This window comes from Dioscorea cayenensis, chromosome 17 (genome assembly GCF_009730915.1).
Source record: "Dioscorea cayenensis subsp. rotundata cultivar TDr96_F1 chromosome 17, TDr96_F1_v2_PseudoChromosome.rev07_lg8_w22 25.fasta, whole genome shotgun sequence".
NCBI lineage: Eukaryota > Viridiplantae > Streptophyta > Magnoliopsida > Dioscoreales > Dioscoreaceae > Dioscorea > Dioscorea cayenensis.
The window spans coordinates 651,927-667,420 of record NC_052487.1 but is presented as its reverse complement, the minus strand read 5'-3'; the positions used below and the strand labels follow the sequence as shown (position 1 = coordinate 667,420).

Below are 15,494 nucleotides of genomic sequence, written 5' to 3'. Positions count from 1 at the left end.
AAAAAAAAGAACATTCAGATTTTCAAAATTCGAATTTATTATTGATTCGTTATTATGAAGTTAGTTATACAACAAGCATTTTGCAATGAGTATATTTGTTATTATGAAGTGCATATATCACGGCCATACATCGTTCCAACCGTTGAACACGTGTACGGCTGAGATGAACTCAAGAGATGCTACATATAATCCTGTTCCCCCGTACCAAGCAAGCAGAGCAGCATCCATGGAGTCCTCCTACGGTCCTCTCCTTGAGCGGACGAAGCTCCCTCAGTCCTCCCTCCAGCGCCACGCCGTCGCCTCTCTATTCAGGAAGCTCAAGGATGATCGTCCCCCTCTCGGCCTCGCCTCCGATCCCGGCCGGAAGGCCCTCTCCTTCTGCCTCTGCTCCACCGCCCCCGCCGTTGCCGACCAGGCCGTCCGCGAGCTCTGCCATCTCATCGTCGAAGGGCGGCTTGAGCCTTCCGAAGGCCTCGTCGAGCTCCAGTCCGCTCTCGAGGGTTGCGATCCTCTCTTCGTCCCGGTTTTCGTTAAGGGAATTGGGTTCCTTTGCCGCTTTGCCTTCCGCTCAGATCCTCAATGGGGTCGCCGCTTTGATCCTGTTTCTCTTCACCCTTTCGTTAAGGTTTGTCCAAAAATCCTCATCTTTTCTTTTCTTGCACTTTTACTACTACTGTAGACGAGTTGCGAGTATTTTATTTCCTAATTCGTGTTTGCAGGTGCTTTCATGTAGAGCTGAAGTGCATGCTGAGCTCATTCAGCAAGTTTTGTTGTTCACCGTGCATAACAAGTCGGCTGGAATGGGAGCTGTTTCCCTGTTCTTGAGGCCATTCCTATTGTTTTCAATCATTAGGATCCCCTTTTTGGCATCTTTGGACACATTTATAAGAGATTTGATATCATCCTTGGCATCCTTGTCTTGCTGTTTTCCATCAGAAGGTGTAGATATTCTCAGGCTTATCACGGGCTGCCTGAAGTACTTCCGGCACAATAACCAAGAGGTACTGATTGATATGCTAGTTTGCTGATGAGTTCTTGTGTAATACTTCAGTTTATGATGTGTTTTTTGCTCTTATTTTTTGAGGCCTCGCTCAGGAGTTCAAACATTTCTTTTCTTCTGCTGATTATGTATTGGATGCCTTTGTGGTGGTCTTGAAACAAATGCTTAGCGTTCAAGAAGAGGTGATTGATCTTTTTGCCTGCTGAATCTTGTCTAGCAAAATTGTGCTTTTTTTTTTGTTCTACTATCTTAACATCAATCAAATGATCTGTTTTTCATGTATTATTTATAACAACAGAAGCTTAGTTTTCTCAACCTGACAAAATTACAGTAACAGTTGAGCAGTGATGCCCAAGCTTGTCGCATGGAGATCTTGGAGACAGTCCTATCAGTATGTACTTCCTTGAATATCCCTCCAGGAGGAATTGAGATTCTTACTGGATTAGCAAAACGTTTCCTGATGGCGCAAAAGGAGCTTGGCCTACACTACTTACCTGAATTTTATCTGGTTAGTCTTTCCATGTCAGTCACGCTCACTCGTGTGGGGTTTGAACACGAACAGCTGTCTATTTTGAAGCTTTTAACTTTCCTAGTCAAATGGAAAACTGAAACTGGTATGTACCTCTATTTTTCTTGGCAGTGTTCAGATATTTCTGTTATAGTGTTTACTGCACTCATCAGATCTTTAGCTTGTTGGTCCCACTCCAAATATGATACTTCCATATTTGAAGTAATACAAGTAAATCTGCTGAAAGATCTCTTTCTAAGCATTGTTCATGCATATTAAATTATTAATGCATGATAAGGTGTAGGCTACTCTAGCATACTCTAATTGTGGTTCCCACATAATTTCTCTTATAGTTTGGAAGTGATTTTCATGTGTGTGTTTGGATTATTATTGAAGGTGTATGCAAATTGAATATTTTCACTAACTTGTTTCCTAATTCTATGTTGAATGCCACAGAGTTTTCTGCATTTTGTATCATGCAGCATCTCTTGGTAAAACTTGTGGGCTAAAGACTAGTTAAACATCCGGAAGTCTAGTTAAGAACTTCCTAGGTTCTTGATATGCAAATATAAGGTACTCATGGTTTTTTTATTTTTTAGTTCTATCTGTTAGATTATACATCTAAGCAGCTTAGCAATATATAAGCAAAGTATGTTCATGGGTTGGGAATAAAGATTAAGACGCCTGGTTAGACAGAAGCCAGTAGAAATGTGTCTTATATATCTGTGATTTAGGACTTGCCATTGTGATTTAGGAATAAATGGTTTTTGGTTGCATTATTAACCTAGAAGTCTGCGGATGTAACCTAGAATTATTCTTGACATCTTTGCTCTAAGCATTTACCAGTTGAAATTATTGGTATTTATTTATTACTCTTGTTAGATACTTGTCTCTATTAAACATTGAGTGGTATTTGAAAGTGGAGGAATTCAATTATCTCAATGAAAAACTTTACATTTTCTCTTTATGGAGACGTAATTGAAGTCATAGTGTTTTTAATAGCTGAAATTTGCTTTTCTTTAGAAGGCTTTTATTTGAAAATGCTGTACTTTTGGGGATTATTTTTCTCTCTTGTTCAGTGAAAGCCTTTCTTGATGCATGTTCTTACTGCCACTCTGGTTTAGTATAGAGATTATGAATACAATCTGATCAGAATATCAGCATAAATCTGGATTGTATCTTGTGTATGACATAAGGCGCCTTCATTGCCAAAAATGATATGTTATTTGTATTGGAAATTTGGGTTGATGTGTTCCTCTTTGGTGGTTCCAGAATATCCCATGAAAGGAGTCACAAGCCATCTCAGTGAGGAGCTTTTATTTATTTTCCCAGTAATCAACCTTTTGGTATCTCCTTCGAAGTCCGTAAAAGCTGCAGCGTCTTATCTGCTTATTTTGGTGGAGAGACTGGTGGCAGAATTGTCTGTTGAACCAAATAAATTTTCTAAATCCAGTTCTCAATTTCAACATACAAGCAAGCTGGAGTCCATTACATTTAGACTGCTGAATCACCTTTGGTTTCAGGTTGTAATTGACCTTTTATTGCTGTAATGTATATCACTCACCTATTGAATTAGGGATGTAAAGTTTGAAATGATTTACTTTCTTTAGAGGTTTGTGGGTATTGTTTTGCTTGTAATAAATCAAAATCTCAGTCGTTATAATTGCATCAACATCTGAGCACTATCACCATGAAAAAATGCTTAATTTATTCAGCCACTCTTCACTACTATAATTTCTTGTCTTAGGCATTGCCAGGGAATATATTCCCTTATTCTACTTTTGGTTCATATCATAAAATATATGTATTTATTACCTCTGTTATTGTATTTCCAGGAGCCGCCTCCAATTCATCATTCATTTCCTCGAGAATTTTATTGTAATGATGTGCTGCAGATGAAAGAGACAAACAATGAGTATCTAAGAGATGACTCATTTTTTACTATCGATCGGCTAAAATTCTCATTGTCCCAGCCTCAAGGAGAGAAGTTGCCAGGTGCAGTCGTTGTCCTAATTTTATTCCTTATAAGTCTTAAAGATCCCAGTGCATCACGTGCTAAAACATGCTGGAACTTACATTTCTTTTGTTCATTATTTTTTTCACTTCTCAGCATATAATAGTCATGCTTAAATTTATGCAGGGATGCACATGTTGATTTGTTCGGTTATTTCTATACTAGTCATGCATCCTACATGTGGTGTGTCTGCTGTTGAATCTTTGTCTGCTATTGGTGTAATGGATCCTAACCTGGGTATACCAATGCTGCTAGGCATTCTTTTCTACGTTAAAACACTGTATAATTATGTCGGCAACTCACATGAAATATTGGTATGTTATTGATATCATTACTTTGTGGTTTTTCTTTTTCCTTTAACAAAGATGTTGGTGTATTGGAACTATAAAAGTAAATACGTGCAAGAAATGATGGTTCTATTGTGTAATTTAGCTTTCTCAGAAAGACTGTAAATGGTGGGACTATGCCAACAAACTGTAAAGCTAGTGAGTTTTCCTCCAAATACTATGCTGGGTTACTAATTAGTATTGAAGCTGATTCTGCTATATTATAGTCTCCACTAAGGTTATTGCCAGCATCACCACCAAGACTATATCTGCTGGGTTGTTCTAGCATCGCCATTGCTTCTTACACTAGCATTAGCTAGCACTGTAATGCGACTTTCATTGGCTTCGACACCTTAGCTCCCTATGACCACCAATTCTAATTTTGCACCAATATTATTATGTGAAACCGAGTGTCAATCTTTTCATTGTTTAGCACCATACAGCTTATAAGATAAATAATGATCTCTTCAATTTGTACGTCCTTGATGTCTTTACTTGCAATAAAGGTTGGCATGTTTTTCTATTTAAGTTTATGTTTTCTTACTATGCAGATCAGACTTCTGAGAATCATTCCATCACTTGCTGTGCATTCTTCCATGGTTCCTCTCATCATTCAGACCCTAACACCATTGCTACACAAGGACGCTAAACCGTACGCCATCTATTTGATTTATTTTTACAATGATATTATTATTATTATTATTATTTTACTGCATTGCTCTTAGAATTCTTCAAATAAACACACTAATATTAATTTTTTACTTTTTTTCCTAATTAAGGTTTTTAGCATTTACTGGTGATTTTAGTTCTATCCTCTCTTTACATTTGCTGTCTTACTTGGTGCACCAAATTCTCTTGCAACTTCTCTTTTATATAAGGCTTCACATAGCTTCTTTATTTTCATCTGTTTCTGCATTTTCTTCTAGATTATTATATGCTGTGGCTGTCCGTTTGCTTTGCAAGACATGGGTTGTCACTGATCGGGTATTTGGTACAGTGCAAGTAAGATTATCTCTGTAGATGTCAATTTTGTTTCACAACTACATAAATATATGTGATTTTGATACTAGTTAAAACTTTGCTGTCTGCAAACCATGGATACAATCTATATCTTTATTCACCCTAACTGTGGTTCTCTTTTTTCATGGGGAGAACACTTAATGCTTTATTTTAATATTTTCAAAATTCTGAACTTGCTTTAAATGCTGACCTTTTTGTTTTGATTCCCTAATGCTTGAGACAAAATTATACTTTATCTACCGTCATGCTTATCTTTTTTCTCATGTTCTGCATAGGGGTTGTTGAATCAGAAGGCATTCTCTGATTTCAAATCGGAAAGAGACATTTGTACAAGTATTGCCGCCTCAGTTCGTGATGTTTGTAAGCATCACCCTGATAGGGGTGTGGACCTTATATTATCTGTGTCGGTAAGATACCAAAATTATTCTTCTTTGTCATTTTATGTTTGTAAGGCTCAGGAATTAACATATTCTGGACTGGCAGTCATCTATCGAGAGCCAAGATTTTGTCCTTCAAGCTCTTGGTTTTGAGAGCCTTGCTTATCTTTGTGAAGCGGATGTAGTTGGTAATTAATTTTTACTGAATGTTAATTCAATCTTTTTTGTTTTATTTCAAATACCATGATTACTGTAAGATTGTCATCTATATGACTGTTTTTGCAACCACTATTAAGTTGGTTCCCCACATAGGGGCAAGTTTTTCCTTGTTTTTTTATGTTGAATGTGATAGTACTTTTCTCCACTATTCACATGGTGTAGGATGAGATAATTCTCTTTTGCTATCTTAAAATTTGAATATTTGTCAATGATGAAAGTTTGAAATCGTATTTCATGTATTAAGTTTTTTGATTCACTTTATCTGTCATTTCCTCAGATTTCTACACAGCATGGAAGGTTATTGCTAAGTTTGTGACAGACTATTCTGTCAATTCTGTTCTTGCAAATAGGTAACGATGGTCATGGAGATTTATTCTTTTCTTCTTAAAAATACTTGTTTGGAATTCATTTTTAGTACAAATGTATCCTTTGTGGTATGATTACAAGAAAAGCTCAAAAGTGGCAAACTATTTGAGTTCAGCTCATTTATTTTGAACCAAGGCACATTCTATATGGGTTTGGTTTGCTATTTTCTGGCCTGTTAAATATTCGATATCATGCAATCTAAACTTCTTTCTTTCAACCTAAATTGTTATCTACTATTTAGAGAGACATGTCTATGTTCACTAGAAGATGGATTCTGTACAAGGGCAAATCATGTAACGCTGCACCTTAAATGCCAGAATTACATTGGTTCTCTTAGTCTGAAATGTGGCTTGTCAGTTCAAGTCATGTGCAGCTTGGTATGACGTATGGCTGCTGAAGTGGAAGATAGTTTTCCCTGGCTCAAGCCTGATTGAGGCAAACTTGGTCTGGGGTTTGCCTACTTGTTTGTGGGTCATTGAAATTCCTATTGTTTGTGGGTCATTGAAATTCCTACGTCTGGCGATCTTTCTATTGAATCCTTGTTTAACTTAATGCGACAAATTTTTATTGTTGATCTCATGATACTAATTTTTCTTAGCCTTGTTCTCATGGTTCAGGTTGTGCACCTTGTTACAATTTGGTGCAATGGACGCAGAGGCTTATCCTGACATTTCTAAAATTATTTTGCAAATTCTGTGGGACGTTGCAACATCGAAAAGCTATTGCTCTTCTCAATTATGGGTAAAAGCAAGGATTTCTGCCTTCAAGTCCTTGTCCTTTTATGAGGTAAGGTTTGGCCTATTCCTCTGACTTATATATAGTATATGTTTGTATTTTAAGATAAATTTTTTCCTGATATCAACCCGTTTGATATCTTGTGTTTTTTCATGTTTCTTAGATAATGCATGTCCAGGAGGCCATTCCAAACTTTAAGAGAAGAAATTTGGAATGTCTTGTTTCTGAAGATAATGCTGAAGTACTCAAGGCCATGGAAGGGCTTGAAGTCAAGATTATCAATTTTGAGCACATGTTAACATTAAGTTTTATACTCTTTTTTGTTTCTTTTTCTGCATGTGTTTGGAAATGATTGGGGTCCAACAACATTTTTAATTATATTTTTCATTTTTTCAGTAATCGAAGAAGAGGGCTGAAGGAGAAGAGAGTTATAGTGCACAAAGTTGAAAAATTTTTGGAAGCCTTCCCTCAGGTGATATTTTCTACAGGTATCAAAGTAATATAATATAGTCAATGATAATTTGTTTTATTTTGTCTTTGGTAAACTCATTGCACTTTAGTCTTTCTTTCTTTTACAAGAAAACTCGATGCTGTATTGTTTACAATTTATATATTCTTTGGCTTATTTGTGATCTTTAGATGCACGGAAACAAAAAGCTGGTGCAAGTGAGTTTCCTGGTGCGGCTCTTTTATCAATTGTATTCACCCCTACAGATTTCCCAAGTCAAGGCATCCTGCTGAAGGTGAGAAATGCAGGTTTTCTAGTGATGGATAGCTTTAGATCCTTTTTGTAGTCTATGAAGAGGCATGTTTTTTTGTAGGATTTTCTTGATCATTATTTCACTTAAATGTGATTGTGATATTATGTTTTTTTATTGTAGGATTTGAAAAAATTACATACTACATATGAGAATGCACTGCTGGAAATAGCTGAAGCATTAAATTTGCCAAGAAATATTCTGTTCGCCCTTCTTTCTATTCAATCATGGAAACCTTTCCTTCACCATTGGATGAGGGCAGCTATTACATTGACTGAGAAAGTGTCATCTAAATCTTCAGAGAAAAGCTCAAGAGCTGCTAATGACATCTTTAAGGTTTTCTCGTATTATTTTTACATAAGGCTATGTCTACAAAAACTTGGTTGCTTCTGCAGGTTCTAATGCTTTGTATGAGGGGTGAAGGGGGGTGTGGTTGATAAATGTTAGAATTGTTTACATGACATTTTAAATAACAAAAAAACATATATATTTTTTATTTAGAATTTGACACTAATCACTTCATTATTTTTGTGAATCTTTCAAGCTATCTAATACTCAAACCTTGTTGCCTCTGAGTCCATGATTTTGGCAAACTCTTATGTTTGAGAGTCGTGCCGACAGTTGTGGACACTTCTACTTAGGGTTCTGTTTGACTCTTAAAGAACAATTTAATATAGACTTGTCAGTGCTCAGGCAAATGCCAATAAATGAGTCTTCAAAATCTAAATTAAATTTGAACTTTATAGTTAAGTGGGTAAGGAAACCCTGAAGTAAAAGTTTACGTTGTTTTTAGGTTGCTTCGAAGTAGCACTTTGAAATGAATTTCCGCATGTATGGTTTGTTTTATGTTTTGTATGCCTGAACTTTATAGTTAAGAGGTTAAGTAAAACCTGAAGTTAAAATTTACAGTGTTTTTAGATTGCTTCTTAGGAGTACTTTAACATGAATTACCTAATTTAGAGTCTTTTTTTTTACTAGATGTTTTGTTTGCTTCTGTGTTTCTGCATCTTGATTTTAACAAGTGGGTCTATCCAACACTTGTGTCCCTGTCAAAGTCTACCTACCTTTGCCTGTATCATCCAAATAATAGAGTTGAATGATCATATTCATGGATTTGACTTTAGTTAACTTCATATTACTTAAATTCTCTTAGAAAGGAAAGATATTTTATCTTTATTTTTGTTTTCACTTTTTTCTGGCACAGTTTTCTCATGTATCTTCATCTATAGGTAATGTGCACAGTTGCGGTAAAGTCAATTCCTCGAGCTGCTGTAAACATTGCTTTAGCTATTGGTGCTCTGTGCATGGTAAGGGTTTTGATATTGTATATTGCCTATAGTTTTTTTAATCTTTAGTGCTGTAAAAACTGCAAAGGCATCCATAAATTATTAAAAATGTGCTTTGCTATTAAGGATGTCGGTTGCTGTTTGATAATCATTTGTTTGACTTGGATATATATCTTAAATTTTTGTTTCTTGTAAGTCTGTTTGCTTCTGATTCATGTATTGTTTCTTGCTTTGCCCAGGTTGCACCTCCATCAGCCCATGCTGTAATCTCCTCTGCAGCAAAATTTCTTCTAAATTGGTTATTTGAGTATCAACATGAGTACCAACAATGGTCTGCTGCAATTTCTTTGGGATTAGTTTCAAATTGCCTTCATGCAACTGATAAACAGCTCAAGTTCGAAGTCATAACTGGACTCCTTAAGGTACATCAGAGCCATATATCAACTCGTATTTGATGTATATTACTCGTGCTTCAATCTTTGTATGCTAAATTGCCTGTGCAAATTTACTGCATGCCTTGTATATGTATTTGGAAAACCTTTTAGTCCTTATAACCTATCCGAATTCACCTGAAACTAAATCCACAAGTTACAAAAGATGAGACCAGTGGTCCAATTCGACAACCCTTTTCCCTACTTTCCTGTGAACCTGATGTAATATAATACTGGCAACTATAATTGTTACAATTTTTTTGAAACTACCATTGTTTAGATATTACTGGATTTATTTTTTATTCCAAAAGTCCAAACATTATATAATACTTTGATTTTGCATATGATTAGAAATTTAGAAGTGTTATTATATTGTACTGAATACATTTCTGATTTTTCTGTGTTCTGTTTACCCTTTTCCCTACTTTCCTGTGAACCTGATGTAATATAATACTGGCAACTATAATTGTTACAATTTTTTTGAAACCATCATTGTTTAGATATTACTGATACTGAATACATTTCTGATTTTTCCGTGTTCTGTTTACCTTGATTCTTTCTTTAGTCTCAAACTTCTCAACAACTTTAACTTGAAATCTCTCTGCAGGCACATAACTTTCTTTGATGCCTTTATGATGCTAATTTTGATTTTATATATCTCATTAAGAAACACCAACCATATGTTCTATCACACTTGATCCAACAGAAAGTATGTGAACAAGATAAGCATAGTCGAATGTCTTAAATCTTAATTTTGTTACATCAGAATTTCCTCGCTGACTAAAATCTGAGGGCAAAGTTGGTGTTCCATTTATATGTGAATTGTAATCTGTGGTGGGTCATGACCAGTTAATATTTTAATTGTAATCCAGTTACCTTATTTTGATCCATATTTATATAAACATACAAAGGCTCGAGGTGGCTGTTAATAGAATGAACTATGTTATTGCACATTGCCCAATGGTTGCAATGTAACTGCTACTAAAAGGAAGACAATAATCATGAGCTATTTTTCATCCTTATCTTGATGCATCTTTCCTGCAATTGGTTGCCTTTGGAGTTTGGACCATCTCATTCTTATTTACTATTGAATTTGCCCATGTAATAGTTTTCAGTGGTATATAGTGATGCATGGTGTCCTCAATAACCATTTTTGATCCTGGTAGATTAATAAATTTCTTTATGATTATTATGCTTTACTTTTGCCATCCCTTCAGGTTCTTGATGAGAGTAAGAGCCATCTTGTTAAAGGAGCATGTGGTGTTGGATTGGGTTTATCCTGCCAAGGTCTTTTTTCTAGAGTTCATCCTGATGTGAATTCCAACCTTGAAGAAAGAAGCACTGGGCACTTGGAAGCTACTTTACTTCAAAATGTCATTAGGACCTTATCCCTGGTACTAAGCCAGCTCTGCCCATCTGAATCTAATTCTATCAAAAGCTTTTATGACTGTTTTTCACCTGATGGGGGAGTTACAGTTGGAGATGAGTGTTCGTCGTCACAACAGTTGTATTTTCATGACTCAGAAGAGGATATGTGGGGTATTGCAGGACTTGTCTTTGGGCTTGGATATTCTGCAATTGCAATTTATAGGCTTGGAAATTATGATGCTGTGCTGAAAATGAGAGAGATGCTTATATCATGGATGTCACACACTAGTAGCTCCTGTAAGAACTCATCTACTCGTGACGAGATGTCTGAAATTCAGCTATCCATAGGTTCATGCATCACACTTCCTGCTGTTGCTTCTTTTTGCCTGAGAGTTGAACTTGTTGATGATGATTTAGGTTTTCTCTTCAATAGCTATGGCTCACTAATTTCTGACCTCCTGAATTCACAAAAATCTGGAACTCTGTATCAGAATTTATTCATGGCCTCTTGTACTGGTGCTGGATCCTTACTCTCATATATCATTAACGATGGGGTGCAGCCTATGAAATTTGATGATGTAAAAAATCTGCTTGAGATTCTTAGGAGTACTTATTGCCACCCATACCCCCCTGTTGTCCAGTTTGGAGGCATGCTTGGAGTAGTGAATGCCTTGGGCGCACGTGCCGGGGATCTCACACAAATGCATCCCCAGCCTTTCTCTATGCACATTAGTAATGACCAGCAGGTTATCAGCAAATCCTCCATTTCGTTTTTGCATTTATTTTTTGTCAACCTGACTTTAACGTTGTCTTGTTTAGCAGGAGTCGTTACTTGTTCGAGGTCCAATACTTATGAGTCATGTTTGTGAGTCGCTGTCAATCTCGGTAACTCAGGAAATTCTTCTTCTTGCAAAGGACTCTAAGGATCCGCAGATACGAAGCTACGCTGCATGGGCTATTTCATTTCTTAGACACCATTGGTTTGCAAAAGAGTTTCAAAGTACTAGTGATTCTCAAAGTAGTTCCAATGACTCAAAATCATCCTCTCGAAGTGTTGCTGAGGACAGTTTAGTTTGGAACCTCTGTTTGTGGCTAAAAGATAATATCTACAATCAGGTTTTTCTTTTAAATTTTGATTTCTTAAATTTGATTTTCTTTGTGGTAGTATTCTGTCTTATTGTGATCATTCACATGGCAGGAGCATCTAGCTTCCTTGCGGCATTGGAATTTTTTATTTTCCTACTTCAGCAGATGTTTATGTGTATTCATTCGACTGAATGCAATGTTTTGATAAAACATGCGCAGATTATTTTTCTATTTGTTAATATAAATTTAATGAATATGTCATAATATCCATAAAATAATTTAAGGCATTTTTAATGAGGTTGACAATGATAGCTTTAGTCTATTATTCAATATTGCCCTTTTTTAAGAAAATTTTGCATCTAAGATAGTTTTGCCATTTTTTCGTATAGTATTAACTATATGGTTTTTTTTTTCTGTTTCCGCTGACTTGAAGGTGACTGAGATTTTGCAAACAAGCACCATCTCAACAGTTTTAAGATGCCTCTCCAAAGCTCCTAGATTGCTTGCTATGGATTGGGCAGTTATCATGAGAAGCTGTATGAGATATGAAACCCAAATTTCTGCAAAGTCACAAATGTCTCAGTTCCCCAAGGTTCTGCGAGAAGAATGCATCTATTTTTCTATAGCTCATGCAAATGATGTTAGTTCCCTCCTGCTCTTCTTGGATGAACTGACTGACCTACCAAGGTTTAAGACTCTGGAGTCAAATCTCCAACAGGCACTGTTACACCATCTGTCAGGTCTTTTGCGCATATTTTCTGGCTCAAGGATGAAGAAGCTGCTGGAGGATATGATCGAATATTTTTGTTCATCATCTTCTTCACGCTTAATTCATGAACTGGATGATAAAAGCTTATTGCGAGTTTCATGCTGGAGTGGACTTCAATTGTGCCTCATTGAAGCTTCTATAGAGCCGATATTATTGTCTAAAATAGAGAATTGCATGGAAGGCTTGTTTTATTTGTTGCCTGTGCTGACCACTGACAACACTCCTGGTAGGGCATTGTCAAATGCTGAAGAGTGGTCAGAGGCTATACAATGCCTGGCTAAGGCTCGAAAGGATTGGGTAATGGGCTTGCTGCAGGTGTTCTTTATAACCTTCACCTTTCAACTATGAACTCATTTATTCATTAAGGCCTACTTTTAGCACTGTAAATATTTTTAATCATTTAAAGCACCATCTCGAGTTTTATCTGTAGAACGGCCATGCAAACGATGTTCACAGCTTAGATAAGCAGAATACTAAGGCTTATCATTGTATAGATATTTCTTACATACTTAAATATTAATTCTCTAAAGCATCTCCTTGAGTTTTTAACATTCATCGCTGTCTTTTTTTAGGTTTCTGATATCAATGGAGGAAACCATTCTGTTGAAGTAGCAAAGCGGATTTTAGCAAGATCTAGCCTAGTCAGACTAGGTTGCTTGTCAGTTTCAGACCTGAGAAATCTAAAAGCTTACCTATTGGATGGTGGATCTGAAGGTAATGCTTGGAAAATAAAAAGGATGAATATGGTCTTGATGCTTATAGACCCTGCATGATCGTGCCATGATTATATAAACATTAACACTGTGTAATATGCTTGAATCTTTGTGCAAATTCTTGCTTGAATCCATGCCCCAGTATTCACTGAGATGAAAGTATTCATATCATTTATTATGAATTTTTCCCTTAATTTTATGCATCTAATTTGATTATATGGTTCAGCAAATCCTTCTAGTTATGCATCTATTTTTTTTCCCTAATATGCTTTGCATGTTCCACTACAATGTGCCTCTGCTGTCAACTTGAGAATATCTGTCTTGCATTGCCGACATGACATCTACTTTTTTTCCTTTCTTATCTCTTTGATGTGTGTACATTGATCAGTTTGTGTTATTGTGGTGACGATATTTTGAGTTGTAAAACTTTAGGTATCTGGTGGAGTTGTCTTTTGGAAGTTGCTGCAGCTATTACCAATGAAGCTGATAATGTCAAAAGACAGTGGCTTCTTGATGCTCTAGAGATGAGCTGCATGTCTGAATATCCTTCGACTGTGAGTATCTCCCATGTTCGTCAGTGGACATTTAGTGCTAACAGCCTAAGGCCATATTGGCAGTTAATTACCAATCTGATCACCTAGTCTCACAACTTGGAGCTGTTTACTTGCATGCACGCTTGCATATTATGATAATATTTCCCATCTCTGTAGCTATTGTTTTGCCCTGGACTCACTGGCATTTTGTAGGAATGAAAGATAACAACACTGAGAGACGCATGATAGAAAAGATAATGAATGCCTAGATAATTTATCATGATGCCCCCAAAACATTCATAGTTTCTGATAATTTGTTAAGGGCATCGTCGTGAAGGCAACGAAACTTGTGTCCTTGGCTTCATCACATCACATAGCTCGAGCATTTGATTCCTTACAGGTTCTGTTAGGAAATGGAGGGAATAATGTAAAGCTAATGCATTGATATTCTTGATGCATCTGATATCAAATTTTAATACCTTACCAACAATTTCTATCTGATGTATTGTCTACAGGCACTACGGTTTATCGGTTTGTTATCGAGTAACTGCTGCAAATTAATGCCTCTTCTAACTGTGGATCCAGCGACTGTCCTGAGTGACTTGCCGGCCACCCTACCATCTCTTTTGACAGATAGCAACTGGTCCTCTTCAGCGGAGTTTATCGTTAACAAGCTATGGGTATCGACTGAGCGGATCTGTAACTGGGCATCTCAGTTGAATGTTGAAGGTGATAATTCTGGGCAACACCAAATCCATCAAAGTGAAGCCAAAATTTCGGCTTTCTTGTCACAAGTTATGCATCAGACTTGTGTTATCTTGAAAGACTACTTGCCACTTGACAAGCAGTTGAAACTGGTTAATCTTTCTTTCTGCCTCATGAACTGAATCAGATCATGCTCAAATAGTAACTCTGTTTGACACTTGACACGGTTTGTGCATTACTTTGTTAAGTCGATATGTTCCTGTACTTGGAACCTGATCCCTGATCAAGCAATAAAATATATCGTCCTTTACTTTACTTGCATACCATAATTGACTTTAATCCTAAAATCAATAGATTAAATATATCATATTATAATGCAAGGGTTTGATTTCAATCTTAGTCTAATTAGTTAAAAGATCAATCTTCTTACAAAAGATGTGCTGGTCAATTGGGTTTTTCAATTGAATTTTTATGACAGAATTTTTAGATTTCTTTTAAAAAAACCCTTACAAAAATTATACTAGGGGTTGAAAAACCAATTTTCCTTGCTACTCATTTAAAAATGTTTTTAATTGTGGTTAAACATATATGAAGACAAAATATATAAATAAATAATATAAGCTTAAAAAAAATTCAAATAGTTGAAAAATAATAATATGAATATGTGGTTATATAAAAGAATTGTTCTTTATATTTATTATCAACTTGTTTTTTATTGTAATATTTCTAAATTTTTTTTAAAGGTTTTAAATTAGAGAATAAATCGTTTTAAAGGCTACATATCTACATACACTTTTCTAAGGACATGATTTTTTATTTTTTTTATTTAAGGCTTTTCATAAATCTAAATTAGATTGATAAAAGTTGATAACTATGGTTATGCTAAAATTAAAATGTGTTAATAAGATTAAATCAACTTACTTTTAAGATTTCAAGAATGTGGCTAGATCATGACATTCGTACACATTTTTAATAAAATATGTGTGCAAAAGATAGAAAGGAGGTTTGTGTGATATAAAACAAATATGCTCCCTTATAAATTAAATGGATCATGCAAGTTCTTAGCTAAATTCATTTTTAAAAAATCAAAAAGTTATTATAAGATTAATATGATATTCTTTATCAAATATAATCATGTTTCATGTTTGAGATATCGGAGTGAATCAAATTAATTTTAATATAGGTAGGATGAAGAATTATTAAAAATTAATATTTCAATAAAATGATTTTTTATACAACTTGAAATCAAAAATAATTTTAATATTATATACTATTAATTA

At 35.5% G+C, this 15,494-nt stretch overlaps 1 protein-coding gene across 5 annotated transcripts; it reads left to right on the top strand.

Annotated features, from left to right (window-relative positions):
• Window positions 1-216: 216 nt before the first annotated feature.
• On the top strand, window positions 217-14,535 carry LOC120280891 (protein RST1). Of its 5 annotated transcripts, none has more exons than XM_039287859.1 (25): window positions 217-625; window positions 720-1,001; window positions 1,096-1,182; window positions 1,338-1,614; window positions 2,781-3,031; window positions 3,344-3,503; window positions 3,649-3,836; window positions 4,400-4,500; window positions 4,775-4,850; window positions 5,144-5,275; window positions 5,352-5,433; window positions 5,742-5,814; window positions 6,448-6,616; window positions 6,729-6,859; window positions 6,962-7,053; window positions 7,205-7,308; window positions 7,447-7,659; window positions 8,553-8,630; window positions 8,849-9,031; window positions 10,258-11,154; window positions 11,231-11,524; window positions 11,928-12,578; window positions 12,836-12,977; window positions 13,409-13,530; window positions 14,025-14,535. In XM_039287859.1, exons 1-25 carry the CDS (start codon window positions 227-229, stop codon window positions 14,394-14,396), a joined length of 5,556 nt encoding a protein of 1,851 aa, XP_039143793.1. In that variant the 5' UTR covers window positions 217-226; the 3' UTR covers window positions 14,397-14,535. The 5 variants fall into 5 exon arrangements, with proteins under 5 accessions (XP_039143793.1, XP_039143792.1, XP_039143794.1 ...); XM_039287858.1 differs by having other exon boundaries at window positions 11,228-11,524; XM_039287860.1 differs by lacking the exon at window positions 217-625 and having other exon boundaries at window positions 914-1,001; window positions 1,085-1,182; window positions 11,228-11,524.
• The last annotated feature ends 959 nt before the right edge of the window (window positions 14,536-15,494 follow it).

Bases quoted from the DNA above. Each gene is read 5' to 3' on its own strand.
- LOC120280891 (XM_039287858.1), top strand. From the start codon at position 227: ATGGAGTCCTCCTACGGTCCTCTCCTTGAGCGGACGAAGCTCCCTCAG. The intron at 1,002-1,095 runs GTACTGATTGAT...GGCCTCGCTCAG, and splicing joins TCCGGCACAATAACCAAGAG to GAGTTCAAACATTTCTTTTC. The intron at 6,860-6,961 runs GTTAACATTAAG...TCATTTTTTCAG, and splicing joins ATTATCAATTTTGAGCACAT to TAATCGAAGAAGAGGGCTGA.